Here is a 13,019-nt window from a genome sequence, read left to right as displayed (position 1 = left end):
CTTCTGAATAACCCCTCCACAGTCTTAGGGATCAGGCTACGTCACCTCCTTTACACTCACCTCTCAGATGAGCTGGTCCTCATCCCGTTTGATTTTCTGGACTCATTCACACTTCTGCACAAATGCTGCTTCTTGCTAGCTCTGTGAAAATTGCACACACACCCCTGCACATTCTTTTTTGTGTGTGGGGGGGCGGCCTAAGTGCAGATTAGAGCAGTGGTCCCCAACCTTTTTATCACCGGGGACCGGTCAACGCTTGACAATTTTACTGAGGCCCGGGGGAGGGAGTAGTCTTTTGCCGAGGGACGTCGCCGCCACCTGAGCCCCTGCTCCATGAGAGCCAGTTTGGTGTAGTGGTTAGGAGGAGTGCGGACTTCTAATCTGGCATGCTGGGTTCGATTCCCTACTCCCCCACATGCAACCAGCTGGGTGGCCTTGGGCTTGCCACGGCACTGAGAAAGCTGTTCTGACCAAGCAGGAATCTCAGGGCTCTCTCAGCCTCACCCACCCCACAGGGTGTCTGTTGTGGGGAGAGGAATGGGAAGGTGACTGGAAGCCGCTTTGAGCCTCCTTCGGGTAGGGAAAAGCGGCATATAAGCACCAACTCTTCTTCTTCTTTCCCCCCCCGGTGCCCCTGACTTCCCGCCGCCTGCTGTTGTGCAGTGCCATGCCATGGGGGAGCCCCAGCCATGGTGGCCGCTGGAGAGCACCAAAGGTGAGCCGGTGGCAGGGCAGCCCCCAAGGCAGCAGCCAGGAGGAGGACAAGGAGGAGCGGTACTGGTCCCTAGCCCGGGGGTTGAGGACCGCTGGATTAGAGGACAAAGTGACTGAGCAAACCGATGCCATAGGCAAGGCACTCCAGAGGGCAGGGCAGCAACGTGGGCACAGCTGGAGGGTTCCTCCAATGGCTGAAGCTGGGCTTGGGAGGTCACCAAGGAAGGCTGGGCTGGGCAGGGCAGGGCAGGGCAGGGCAGGGCAGGGCAGGGCAGGGCAGGGCAGGGCAGGGCAGGCATCGCTTCATCTCGCTGGCACTGATAGTCCCGGGTGTGGGTGAGGGATCACCATTGGTCAGGGTGACCTGTTGGAACATGTGGCTGCAGGGCTGTGAGAAGACACACACGGGCTGTTGGCCTGATGCCAGTGGCACTAGGAAAGGACACCATAACCTGCAGCTGCTTGTTTTAGGAGGGAGGAGGCAAAGCAGCTGCATGTTTCTGCTACCAGCCAGAGGTGCTGAGCTGCGGCTCCTGAGGCAAGGACCAGTGAGTGGCTTTTGCTCTTGGGCGACCAGCAGCCACCTGCCAGTTTGCTGCCCAGCCTTCTTGAGCAGGTCTCATATTTGGAAATCTGCCTGCTGCAAAATGGCTACCTCAGGAGGCACCGCCAGCCAAAAGGCTTCTGAGGCCGATCTTAAGCCACATGGCACAGTCACTTTGGTGGGGATGGCAGCTGGTGCCAGAGCAGCTTTCTCAAAAATCTGAACAACCAATAGGAAGCCTTGCTGGGGGAAGGCCTGGAGGGTGCCAGGCAAGATGTCAGGGGCCCTTGTTCTCAAGTACGCTTATACCCACCCCCCAAGAAACCAAGTCCCATATTGCTTGTCTCCAAATGCTGTCTACCCTTTTATTGAGACGTTGTGCTCAGCTGCAAGAGCCAAGAACTGATGCATCGTCATCATCGTCCTCATTCAATGTGAATGACACTCTACAAGAATCCAGTGCAGGCTGGGGGGCACGCCCTCCTTGCTCTCGCCACAGGGCTTGGGGGGGGGGGGGAACAAGAGCTGCCCAGCTTGGGGACGCATGGGATGAAGCAGTATGTTTTCCTACCAATTTACAGGCAATGGCAAGACCACCATTTAAAACAGACAGGAACTAAGGGTCCGTGTATAAGCTGGTCTGAAGCCATTTTTCTCCCTACAATAAGGGAGAAGACCAAAGAGGAGTTGCACGCATCACCCCCCGCCCTCCAGTGAGCCTGGCACTTGATTCTGCTCCATGTAAGGCGCATCTGGAAAGGCAAGGCAGGCATTTGGCTGGCTCCTGTGGAACTAGAGAAAATGTGGCTGAGACAAAGTGATGGGGTTCAGCGACAGGAGGTGGCTGGGCCACTAACCCTCCTGCCGGGCATCTTCCCCCAGCTGTGGTGCCAATGAGCGGGAAATTGCTGGCACCCCCTGTACAAGAACACAGCGGCCCAGCCAATAGCAGAGGCTGCCGGCCTGTCACTCTGGCAGCCCCTTGTGCCTTGGCTCTAGCCTCTGTGCTTCCTCCCTGCCCCTGGGATACCCCTTCTCTTGATGCTTGGCTCTCACAATCCCCCCAAGGGGACATTCACAATAGTCAGACTTGGGCATCCATGGGTGTTGGCCTGCTCTTGTTTTTCTGTGGAGCCTCCAGCCCTGGGCGGTTCTGCCCCAAAGATTATAGCCTGCATGCATTGCACGGGGGAGCCCGCAGCAACAGCAGGGTGGGAGGCACTTGGAGGTGCCCCCTGCAGGCATTCCACTGCCCCGCCATTCAAGTTCCCAAGCAGGTTCCTCGTGCTCCGTTCTCGGATGACTTCTGCCTGGGAAGGGAGGGCGGCCACAAGAGTCCTCTCCTTCAGCCCCAGCTGGAGCTCTGCAGGTCCTCGCGCAGCCACGTGGGTAGAGGCTGTCCGAGCTTGTTCAGCAGCCTGGAGAGCTCGATGTTGTGCTCGCGATAGAAGTCTGCCAGGAACAGGCGGGACTGTGGGCAGGCCAAGAGGAAAGGACACTGTTAGTGGGCAGCCGCAGTCCCTTCTGGACAAGAGAAGCCCTACCAGCTACTCACCGCGGGATCCATCTCTGGATACTTCCTCCCTTTGCTCTTCCCCAGGCACTTGGTCTTCCCACCGTCCAGAACTTGGCACCAAAACCCCTTGGCTTCATCAAACCTGCACAGGACACAGGTAGATGCTTGCACGGAACTAATTTTATATCCCATCAGAATTTTTAGTTACTTTTATTAAAATATTTATATGAACTCCCCCTTTCCTTGTGATTTAAGGAAGCAAATAAAAGTTTGGACAATTCTGCAGCTTCCTTATAAAAGGGAGCTTCCTTATAAAAGAAAGCGACATTGGTCCCTTTCACAAAACGTTGACCTTGTTGCCCCTCTTTCTTTGCTTTCCAAAGTCACGCGCAGGGTGCCCAGTGGAACACAGAGGCCCCAAGCAGCAAACCCTGGCTGCTTCCCTCCCCCACCCCCCTGGGGTCAATTTCCCCCAGCTTGCCAGCAGGCCATTGCTTGAAGGCCAGTCCAAGGAGGGGGCAGCCAGTGGCATAGGGAGGGTATGGTAATTAGGGCGCCTGTGCCACTGAGCCTCACGGGCAAGAGAGCCACAGTGAAGGGTGTGAGCAATGGAGGTGGCCTGGCAGGAATTGCTGGGTCTTTCAGCTCCTTGGAACAGGCACTGCACTTATCCAGTCCATCTGGATGGGTGGGCAGCAATGGGTGCGGTATCTGAAGGGCGGTGTGGGGGGTTTATTGTGGGGCAAGGTTCTGTTTTCCCTGCCCCCACATTCCCTTCCCCCAGGAGACTGGCCCGTGGCAGGCGGCAGGGATGGCTGCTGTTGTAAGCTAAAATATGGGGCACCTGAAGTGGGGAGGGGGTGGGGAGGGGGGCTCTTTTGGAGATGGTGGCCATGGTGGCTTTTTACTACAAATGTGCATCCAGACAAGTAAACCTAGTCAAATGCCAGTGCTGGGCACGGAGCTGAGAAGCAATCCAGTGACCGGTGGTGGTGTGTGGGTCCGTCACGGGTCTCCGCTTTCCCTGGAGCTATGTCTTTTCCTTGCTTCTGAGAAGACTACCCCTAGCCCTGCAGTTTCTCTTCCCTGGTGTAAGAGTCCCCCCTCCCCCCAGCAGCAGCAGCAGGATTAGGTTGAGACCCTCTGGGGTTCAGTGGCAGGGGGCGCTATTTCGGCGAGGGCTTTCTGTTTTCCCTTTTTTCACTCTGATCCCTTCCACCTCCCTGGGTCTTTGAGTCACTTACCAAATAATGGAAAAATGGAAACTTTTTATTATAAAAAACCCAAATTAAATTGATTCCAAATAGATAGGCCAAGGATCAGGTTGCAGGGAAAGCAAGAAAGAGAAGGGTCAGGGGTTTGAATCTTCCCTTCTCCGCTTGTGCTGAAAACTGGCTTTATTCCTTGCCAAGCGTGAGATGCGTGAAGGAGCCCCTTGAAAGCAACTGCATTGGATGGCACATTACATTGAATTGCCAACCAGTTGCTTTAACCACGTGCAAGGCGGAGAATCATCAGTTTGGGTGCTAAAAATTGTTCAGAGGGGTTCGGATGGGCAGCTGTGTGGGTCTGAAGTCTCGGAACGCAGTCTGAGTCCATCAGCCCCTATAAAACCACCAAGCTTTAGTCAAGGGATAAGCTTTCTAATATGCACATCTGAAGACACACCCAGGCACACCAAAGCTTCTACCTTGAATAAAACTTGGCGGTCTTAAAGGGGCCGCCAGACTCAGACCTTGTTCTGTTCAGAGTGATGGCTTCAAAACCCAGAGCAAACCGCTCCATCTGAAAGGGATCCAGTTGCCCAACAGAGCAGGAGCTACCTTTCAAAATACAATTTTAAGCATGCACAGATGCCAAACCTGCGGTCATAAATGTGCCTACTCATGTCAGTGGACCCCCCCCCCCCTTGCAAACTTGCTTCCTGGTCATACATGCAGGCTTGAAATTGCTTCTCTTGCTCCTGAATTTCATCCAGAGAGCGAGCAATCTAGGGGTGCTTTCCCCACACTGTGTTAATACTGGGAGGTGGACACAGGGTGGCTTAAATCAGTTTATATTTACATCATTAAAATCTAAATATCCTAACTCCAGCGCTCCTATGTGACTCCAGTTACTGGCCAGGCACTAATGGGAGGTTCGGCTGGGGGGGCAGTTCTTGATGACAGGTTGCGTGGATCTAACCAGGCAGGCAAGCCCCAGGGACAGGAAGGGGCGCCAAGCACGTGAGCTAGCATGCGAGCCCTCGGACCCAGCTGAGGTCTGTCGTGGGGGGGCTGGCTTTCCCTCCCTCCGCCCCTATTTTAGCTCCAACTGTTGCTGGAGAAAAAGCTCTAGTTCAGACCCAGGCAGATGTACTTGGAGCCCCCCATCTACAGGCCTGGGCACCTGGGGAGACCCCCTCCCCGCAAGATGTGCAGAATCCTTACTTGAGTGCTTGGGTGTAGTTGAAGAGTGGTGTGACCCCCAGGAATCTCTGTATATTCTCCATGACTGAGGCGGGGCTGTGGCGGAGTTCCTGTCCATCCACAATCAGGATCTGAAGCAAGGAGACGTTCAGAGGGCTTCTGTGCCCAGGAGCAGAGGTCCCGAGGCTCAGCACAAGAGATCTATGGAACGTCGCTTTGAGCCCACAGCCCCCCAAATGTATCTAATGCTGAGCAAGCAGCACCCAAATGCTCTTTCCTCTTCCTGCGAGGAGCGGATCGGGGGAATGTGGCTCCGCTAGGGATGAGGACCGGTTTCCTCCCAACAGCATGCAGAACCCAGCCGCCAGAGAACTTGCTTGCATTCCCTTCTTGGCACTCTCAGGCCTGCAAGTTCCAAGTGGCTGACTGCATGCACAGCCCTTCCCCATTCCGCAGTTCCTTCCTATGGACAGGCCAAGACAGCCACAGTTGGCGGCAGCTGGCTAAGTAGCAAAGCTCCGATCTTTTGCACTGTAAAACATGGCAGCTTGGCTTTCTGCTTTGATTCCCAGCTGCTCCACAGACTGCCTGGCAGCTGGGGACTGTGTGTGTGTGTGTGTGTGGGGGGGGGGGGGGAATTGGCTGTCATGGGTGATCAAGAAAGAACCACTCAAGGCCAAATGAAAAAGCCCCATCTCCTTAGTTTCTAGGGTCACCTTACCTGTCCTGAGGGATAATAGGCCAGCCATCGCTCCAGGTGAGTGGCATAAAATCCAGGGCTCAGGCAGCGGCTCCACAGGTTGTGCAGCTCCGGAGGGCCTTGGAACCCGGCAGAAACCACCTGGTAGAAGGTGTAGTTCAGTGCCATGGGGTCCTTGTGAGCACGCTGGTGCTGGGAGAGAGAAAGACTGCTGAGAAATTGCCCCCCCTTCCTGCGGCCTCCACGGCCCGAGCCCTCTGCCTGGCAGCGCCGCTCCCTTGTCCGGAGGCCAGGGCCTACCTGGTACCAGGAGTAGGCTCGGTCCGCTGGGTTGATCAGGAGAGTGATGATTTTGGCCCGCGGGAGGAGAGCTGCACTTCTCTTGGGGACTGCCTCCGCATCAAAGTAATTGGCACTCTTCTCAAACATGAAATCTGTGCTGGCATTGGAGGGGAGAGGAAAGAACCCCATGTACCTGCAAAAGAAAAACAGATGGGTCTACGGAGGCCTAGGGAACCAGAAGGCAGGGCGCATAGAGGAGGATGCTGGCCAGGGCAGGCTTCTGCGGACACAACCGCTGGCCCAGCTCTGGCAAGGGGGTGGTGCTGCTTGTTTGGCACAGCTATGGTGGAGAAGGGAGTAGTGACGTGTGCATGCTGGCAGTGGAAAGTGGCCGCCTTTCCAAGCCGCAGGTTTGGCCTCCCCCGGGGCTAGCGCAAGAGGCTCCATTGCCAGACAAAGTCCTTCCCGTGCCATGCACTGGTGCTCCCAGGAAGCAGTTGGCTTGGGCCACTCACAGAGGCAGTTGCTGGCCCACTGACGGGCTGCTCTTCTCTAGGGCTCCTGGGCCATACCTGATGCCTCCCTTCTGCATGAACGGTAGTGCCAAGCAGTAGCCCCAGGGCACTCAAGCCTTCCTCCTCAGACTAACCCCCAACCCTGTGGAAGCTGTTTCAGAGGGCAGCTGGCAACAGAACAGGCCTATCTGAGTCTGGGAGCACCTACAAGGCCAACAAGGTTTCCGGTGGCCGACCAAGGCAGATCAGAGGCCCAAAAGCCACAGGGGCCCACCACCTGGGGGCCCTATGAGCCAAAGCTGGCAGGGAGGACAGGGCCTGTGTGGGGCTTCCTGCTTACCAGTCAATCCCTTTGTGGTAATTGGGCCCATTAAAGAACTGGATCTCTTCATAGGTGGACGGGCTGGGAAAGTTGCTGGTCACCGCGGGGTGCATGGAGAGGAAGAAATGCACAGCTGTGGTGCCTACAGAAGACGTGAAAAGAGAGGCTTGTCATGAATGTTTGACCCAGCTGCTGCGATGCTCACTCTGGACCCAAAGGAATCCACTGCAATGGCTCTTTCTGGGGCAGGCAGGTCTGCTGGTTCTCGCAAGGCAGCATCTGAGCGATGAGGGTGGAAAGATCTGGAGTCTGCCCAGCAGGATGGCATCACAGGCTCCAAGACACACCTGAGCCACTAGGGGACATTAGCAGCCCTGTCCATTCCCCACTTCCCAGGTTTGCCAAGGGAATGCAGGAGCACTGAGGCCTAGGGCATAGAAGCTCAACAAGGTGCCCGAGAAGCAGCCCAAGAAGAGAAACCAACAGCACACAAAGAAGACCGGCACACAGCACAAGTCGGAGCGAGGGGCCTCTGAGCGGCAGCACCTGTCTTTTGAGGTCCAGCAATGAGGAACTTGGGGAGCCGGTCACAGGTCTTCTCCTTGGACCAGATGTCCTTGTGCCGCTTGTCATCGCAGGGGTTCTGCACCGAAGGAGAGACCGAACTTGAGATCATGTGCAGAGAGCACGGCATCACAGGTAGCAGCAGACGGCGCCTTCAGCCCCCCCCCCCCCAAACCATCTAGCCTATAAAATGCCCAGAAATAGACATCCCCCCCCCAAAAAAAAACCCAGTGAAGCTGGTGTTTGCACTTGGACTCGACACTTAACAGCCTTCTCCACCCTTTTTTATTCTTAACAACTGGCAAGAATTTTTAAAATCTATTAAACTGCAAGTCAAGGTAGCCAGTGGCTCGCCTCCTGAGATGTCTGTTTCAGCAGGCGTCACAAAGGGCCCTCATTCTAACATGTCGCTTGGTGTCATGGTTAGGAGTGCAGACCTTTAATCTGGCAAGCTGGGCTTGATCCCACACTCCCCCACATAACAGCTCGTTGGGCTTGCCACAGCACTGATAAAGCTGTTCTGACTGAGCAGTAATCTCAGGGCTCTCTCCACCTCACCTTCCTCACTGGGTGTCTGTTGTGGGGAGAGGAAAGGGAAGGCGACTGTAAGCCGCTTTGAAACTCCTTCAGGCAGAGAATAGCAGCATAGAAGAACCAACTCTTCTTCCTTCCACCATGGGCAAATTATCTTCTCCATGACGGAAGTGCATTCAATACAGAAGGCCCAAAAGTGGCATTTGGGCACAAAGTCCCAGAGGGCAGAAGGCAGGCTGGTTTGCCCAGCTGAGCCACTCGAATGCTGCCATCATTCCTGCCCTCAGTGGTGGTGGTGGTGATGGGGGGGGGGGGGGCTGTGAGGACCCTTGACCTTGCTGCCTGCCTTCAGGAGTCCATGGGACGTTCTCCTTCTCCTCTTGCTCTACAAATGCTGCCTGCCAGGAGTTCGACCACCTTCAGCAGTTGCAGCCACTAGTTCCTTGCCTGTCGACATCCAATGGTCCCCTCCATAATGGGCTGCTGCCACTTGTTCCCAACAGAGCAGCCTTTGAAGATGCTCTGAAAGCTTCGGCTGGTCCAGCCTGGGGCTGGCGGGCCCTTACCAGGACCCAGAGGAGAGTACAAATTAGACCGGTGCTTTCCGGTTCCAGACTGAGGACCGAATCATGTTCAAGGTGTTGGTTCTCGCCTTTAAAACCCTCAATGCTCCGGGACCTTCGTGTCTGCGGAACCGCCTCCTCCACTATTTCCCCCAAAGGAGACTGAATTCCAGCAAGCAAAACTTGCTCAAGATCCCTGGTGTCGATTAAACTGGCCAGGGCCGGGACCTTTCCAGCTCTGAGCCCTGCCTGTTGGCAAACCCAGAGGGGCCCTGGAGTTGGCAAGGGAGGTTGTCGTTTGCATCAGTGCACCTTCTCACCTGCCAAAGAGGGTTCTTCTCCTGTGAAAATATTTCAAAATATTTTTTGGCCAGCTGAATGGGGGGCAGCGTCTGAAGGCGAAGGTTGGTCCAACACTGTACAAATTTGACGAGGCTTTCAAAGGTGTACAGCCCCAGGCGGTCGTTCCCGTAGTTGGACAAGTGCGTCATGAAAATGCTGATCTGTGGAGAAGGCAAGCAAAAAAACCACAGCATTTTGCATCAGTCCCAACAAGCCCCCGAAGACTGAAGGATCTGCAGAGGCTATGCCTGTGGTCCGAGCCCACCCCTTTCATACCCCTGAGGCAAGGCCAAAGGAGCACCACAATGTCCCCACATCGCCAAGCTGACTGCCTAGTCCCCCCCCCCAGTCATGTCTGGCCACCACCACCTCCTGCCCCTTTTGTGTTCTGCCCACTTGCCCTGCAGAAGCTCCGCTCCGCTCCACTGCTGAACTACTCTGACTGTGAAAAATTTTTTCCTGATATCTAGCCTAAATCGTTGTACTTGAAGTTTAAACCCATTACTGTGTGTCCTCTCCTCTGCAGCCAACGGGAAGAGCATCCTGCCCTCCTCCAAGTGACAACCTTTCAAATACTTAAAGAGGGCTATCATGTCCCCTCTCAACCTCCTTTTCTCCAGGCTGAACATTCCCAAGCCCCTCAACCTATCTTCAGAGGGCTTGGTCCCTTGGGACCTCGGGGGCAGGCCCAGGGCTATTTTATATAAGCTGGCCCTGGGACTGCCCCCGAGGATAAGAAACAAGGAGAGGTGAGGCGGAGGGATTGGTGCTCAGGGCCCAGACTCTTGGGGAATGGTCCATTTCGCGAGGAAGGAGAACAGCAAGATGGGTGATGGAAGCTGGATTACGGAATCTGTTTCATATATACCCTGCCTTTCTCCCCATTTTATCCTTGCAACAACACCCCTGTTTGGTAGGATAGGCTGAGAGTGTACCTGAGCCAAGGTCACCTGGCTGAGTTGGGATTCAAAATTGGGTCTCCCTGACATACTCCCCATGAGGCCACCCTGGCTGCCAAGCATCTGGTCTGCAACTTGATGGGCCTTCTGCAGCTGGCTCTTGCCATCAGGTGTAACCATCTTCCCTCCCAGTCTAGAACACCTAGATGATGCATGGCAGGTGTAAGCCCCCTGGATGGGCTGGTTGCCTTGCCTGCCCCCAGCAGCAGCAGCCTAGCCCCACTGGGCTGTGCTGAGGGATCTTCTTGTACCCGAGCAGGTGAGCGGAAGGGGAGCCATCACAAGCCCAGCACGCTTCTCCCACTGGCACAGCTTCCTCCCCAGCACTAACGTGTAAAAGCCGCAGCCAGGAAGATGCCAGAATCGCTTCTCAGGAGGGAATATCCCGAAACAGCCCTTCCGCCGCTGAACACACTCTGGTCTTGAAAAAAACATCCTCTTCTTCTTCCTCTTGGGCACCAGACATTTCCCCTGCTCTGTGGCTCTCTGTAGGGGTTAGTATATCGCCAGGAAAGTCACAAGCAATGGCCTCCCCCTCAGTGTTTGGGGGGGGAGGGGCTGCACATAGAATCATAGAGCTGGAAGGGGCCAGACAGACCCCCTAATAGCGAACCTGTGGGCTGCGGAACACAAGTGGTCCATCAATTAATTGGAGGAGGGCCGCGAAGGACGCCTTCTCCCCCCCCCCCGGCCCTTTACTTCATCCCCCCCGGCCCTTTACAACACACTTCGGGTGTCATTGTCTCCCATCACTCCTAGATGGGACTGTCTTGTTGAAGAGAAACAAGCTCAGGGTTCCCATTGATTTGTCATTGTCATGAGTTAAAATTTCCATGGAAATAAAATGTTCCTTATGTTCATTGTTGTCGCGTGTCTGTATCTTATTTTGAAGGGATGTTTAAACAGTACCATAGCGATCAGAGAGTGTTAGGGCAGTGGTTGAGAGTAGAGGCACGAGCCTTTGGCGCGAGCGACAAAGGGCTCTTGGCCTGTGGCTCTTAGCCTGGGGTTCTTGGCTGAGTAATTAGAATCAGTAGATTATATTTCCCTAGTACTTGCATTGCCGAGAACTTACAATGGACCTCCAGGACACTCATCCCATCATCTGCAGTGAGTGTGACATGATTGCCTTCCTCCCAGAAGACAAGATGTACTACATCTGCCCCAAGTGTAAGCTGGTAAGACTTTTGGAGGAAAGGATAAGGGGATTAGAAGACACCATTATTACTCTGACCCAAAGTAAGAAAGGGGAGGAATTCATAGACCACAGCCGTGCAACTCGGAATAAAGAGGATACAACCAGTCCTGAAGAGGATAAGGAGATTGACCTCACTACGGAGCCTCTGCAGACAGTTCGGAAAAAGACTCAACGGCGTAGAGCGCGACGGTTCTCAGGGCCTTTGGAGCTCCAGAATAGATTTCAGGCCCTTGCAAAGGAGGTGCAAGGGTCAACAAGGGAAGAGGTCCCGAAACAAAGCCCAAGACAAAGGGAAGAGGCCAGGGGGACAGAAGGAAATGGAGTTGAGAAAAAAAAAAAAGAGTACTGGTAATTGGAGACTCCCTGCTAAGAGGAATGGATCGCTATGTGGCTGGGCCCGACCCCCTAACCCGAAAGGTGTGTTGCTTACCAGGGGCGAAAATTAAGGATGTTTCAGAATGGCTGCCCAAACTCCTCAAATCTACGGATCGCTATCCATTTGTGATGGCCCATGTGGGAACGAATGACATGTCCCTGAATACCATCGCTCCTATTAAAAAAGACTATCAAGATCTGGGGAGGAAGCTCAAGCAAATGGGGGCACAAGTGGTATTCTCTTCAATCTTGCCTGTCAAGGGAAGAGGAATGCGTCGGGAGAGGAAGATAATGGAGGTGAATCACTGGCTGCGTAGTTGGTGCCGGCAGGAGAGATTTGGTTTCTGGGACCATGGGATAGGCTTTCTTGAGGAAGGCCTAGTAGCACCTGATGGACTGCACTTATCGAAACTGGGGAAGAATGTGTTTGGCAGGAACCTGGGGAGATTCATCAGGAGAGCTTTAAACTAAAGCCACTAGGGGAAGGAGACGATCAACATAGGGAGTGTATGGAAGGAAAACGATCGGAGGCAGCCCAACCGGCAAGGCCAGCTCATAGGGAACCAAAAGTAAAAGGATTCAGATGTCTTTATACTAATGCCCGAAGCATGGGCAATAAAAAGGAAGAGCTGGAACTTCTCATGCTGATGGAAAGGTATGATCTAGTAGGCATCACAGAAACTTGGTGGAATGATTCTCATGACTGGAATGTAATGGTGGATGGATATGAACTGTTAAAAAAAAACAGAATAGATCGAAGAGGTGGAGGAGTGGCACTGTATGTGAGGAAAGGGCTTACCTGTCAGGAAATTCTAGTGAAGGAGAGCATATCTACAGTGGAAAGCATCTGGGTGAAAATAAGCGAGGGGAAAACAAACAGTGTGGTGGTTGGTGTCTGCTACCGACCGCCTGACCAACAAGAGGATGTGGATGCTGCACTTTGTGAGCAGCTTGAGAAAATATCCAAACGGCAGGACCTTGTCATCATGGGTGACTTCAATTTCCCAGATGTGTGCTGGGAAACAAACTCTGCGAAGCGTCCTCAGTCTGACCAACAGGCAAGAGTTGGTGGATGAGGTGAAGGAGGTGGGGACCCTAGGGGGAAGTGACCATGTCCTCATAGAATTCCTTTTGAGATGGGGAGCCAAGGAAGCTTCTAGCCAGATGCGGATGTTGGATTTTCGTAGGGCAAACTTTAATAAACTCAGAGACATGATGAGTGTCATACCATGGACGAGAATGCTGGAAGGGAAGGGAGCATGTGAAGGGTGGGCACTACTCAAACAGGAGCTATTGCATGCTCAATCAATGACTATCCCAGAAAGACGAAAACACTGCAGGAGCTCTAAGAAGCCTATTTAGATGAACAGAGAACTTCAAGAGGAACTAAGAAAGAAAAGGAAAATGTTCAGGAAATGGAGGGAAGGACAGAGCTCTAAAGAAGAGTACCTACAGGTTACTAGGCACTGTAGATCAATCATAA

General features: G+C 53.9%; 1 protein-coding gene across 19 annotated transcripts in view; it reads right to left on the bottom strand.

Moving 5' to 3' along the window:
• Nucleotides 1-1,609: 1,609 nt before the first annotated feature.
• Nucleotides 1,610-13,019, bottom strand: part of NDST2 (N-deacetylase and N-sulfotransferase 2) — a 211,608-nt gene continuing 200,198 nt past the window's right edge. For 18 of the 19 annotated variants that reach the window (XM_077346225.1, XM_077346220.1, XM_077346216.1 and 15 more), the window contains 8 exons: nucleotides 8,983-9,165; nucleotides 7,548-7,644; nucleotides 7,020-7,143; nucleotides 6,183-6,357; nucleotides 5,904-6,074; nucleotides 5,204-5,313; nucleotides 2,814-2,916; nucleotides 1,610-2,729 (listed from right to left, as the gene is read on the bottom strand). In XM_077346225.1, coding sequence (XP_077202340.1) covers nucleotides 2,604-2,729; nucleotides 2,814-2,916; nucleotides 5,204-5,313; nucleotides 5,904-6,074; nucleotides 6,183-6,357; nucleotides 7,020-7,143; nucleotides 7,548-7,644; nucleotides 8,983-9,165 — 1,089 coding nt within the window. In that variant the 3' untranslated portion in view covers nucleotides 1,610-2,603. The remainder of the gene's footprint in view (nucleotides 2,730-2,813; nucleotides 2,917-5,203; nucleotides 5,314-5,903; nucleotides 6,075-6,182; nucleotides 6,358-7,019; nucleotides 7,144-7,547; nucleotides 7,645-8,982; nucleotides 9,166-13,019) is intronic. The other variant, XM_077346236.1, reaches the window with a different exon arrangement.

This window comes from Paroedura picta, chromosome 7 (genome assembly GCF_049243985.1).
Source record: "Paroedura picta isolate Pp20150507F chromosome 7, Ppicta_v3.0, whole genome shotgun sequence".
NCBI classification, from domain to species: Eukaryota; Metazoa; Chordata; class Lepidosauria; order Squamata; family Gekkonidae; genus Paroedura; species Paroedura picta.
This window is presented reverse-complemented; position numbering and strand designations above follow the sequence as displayed.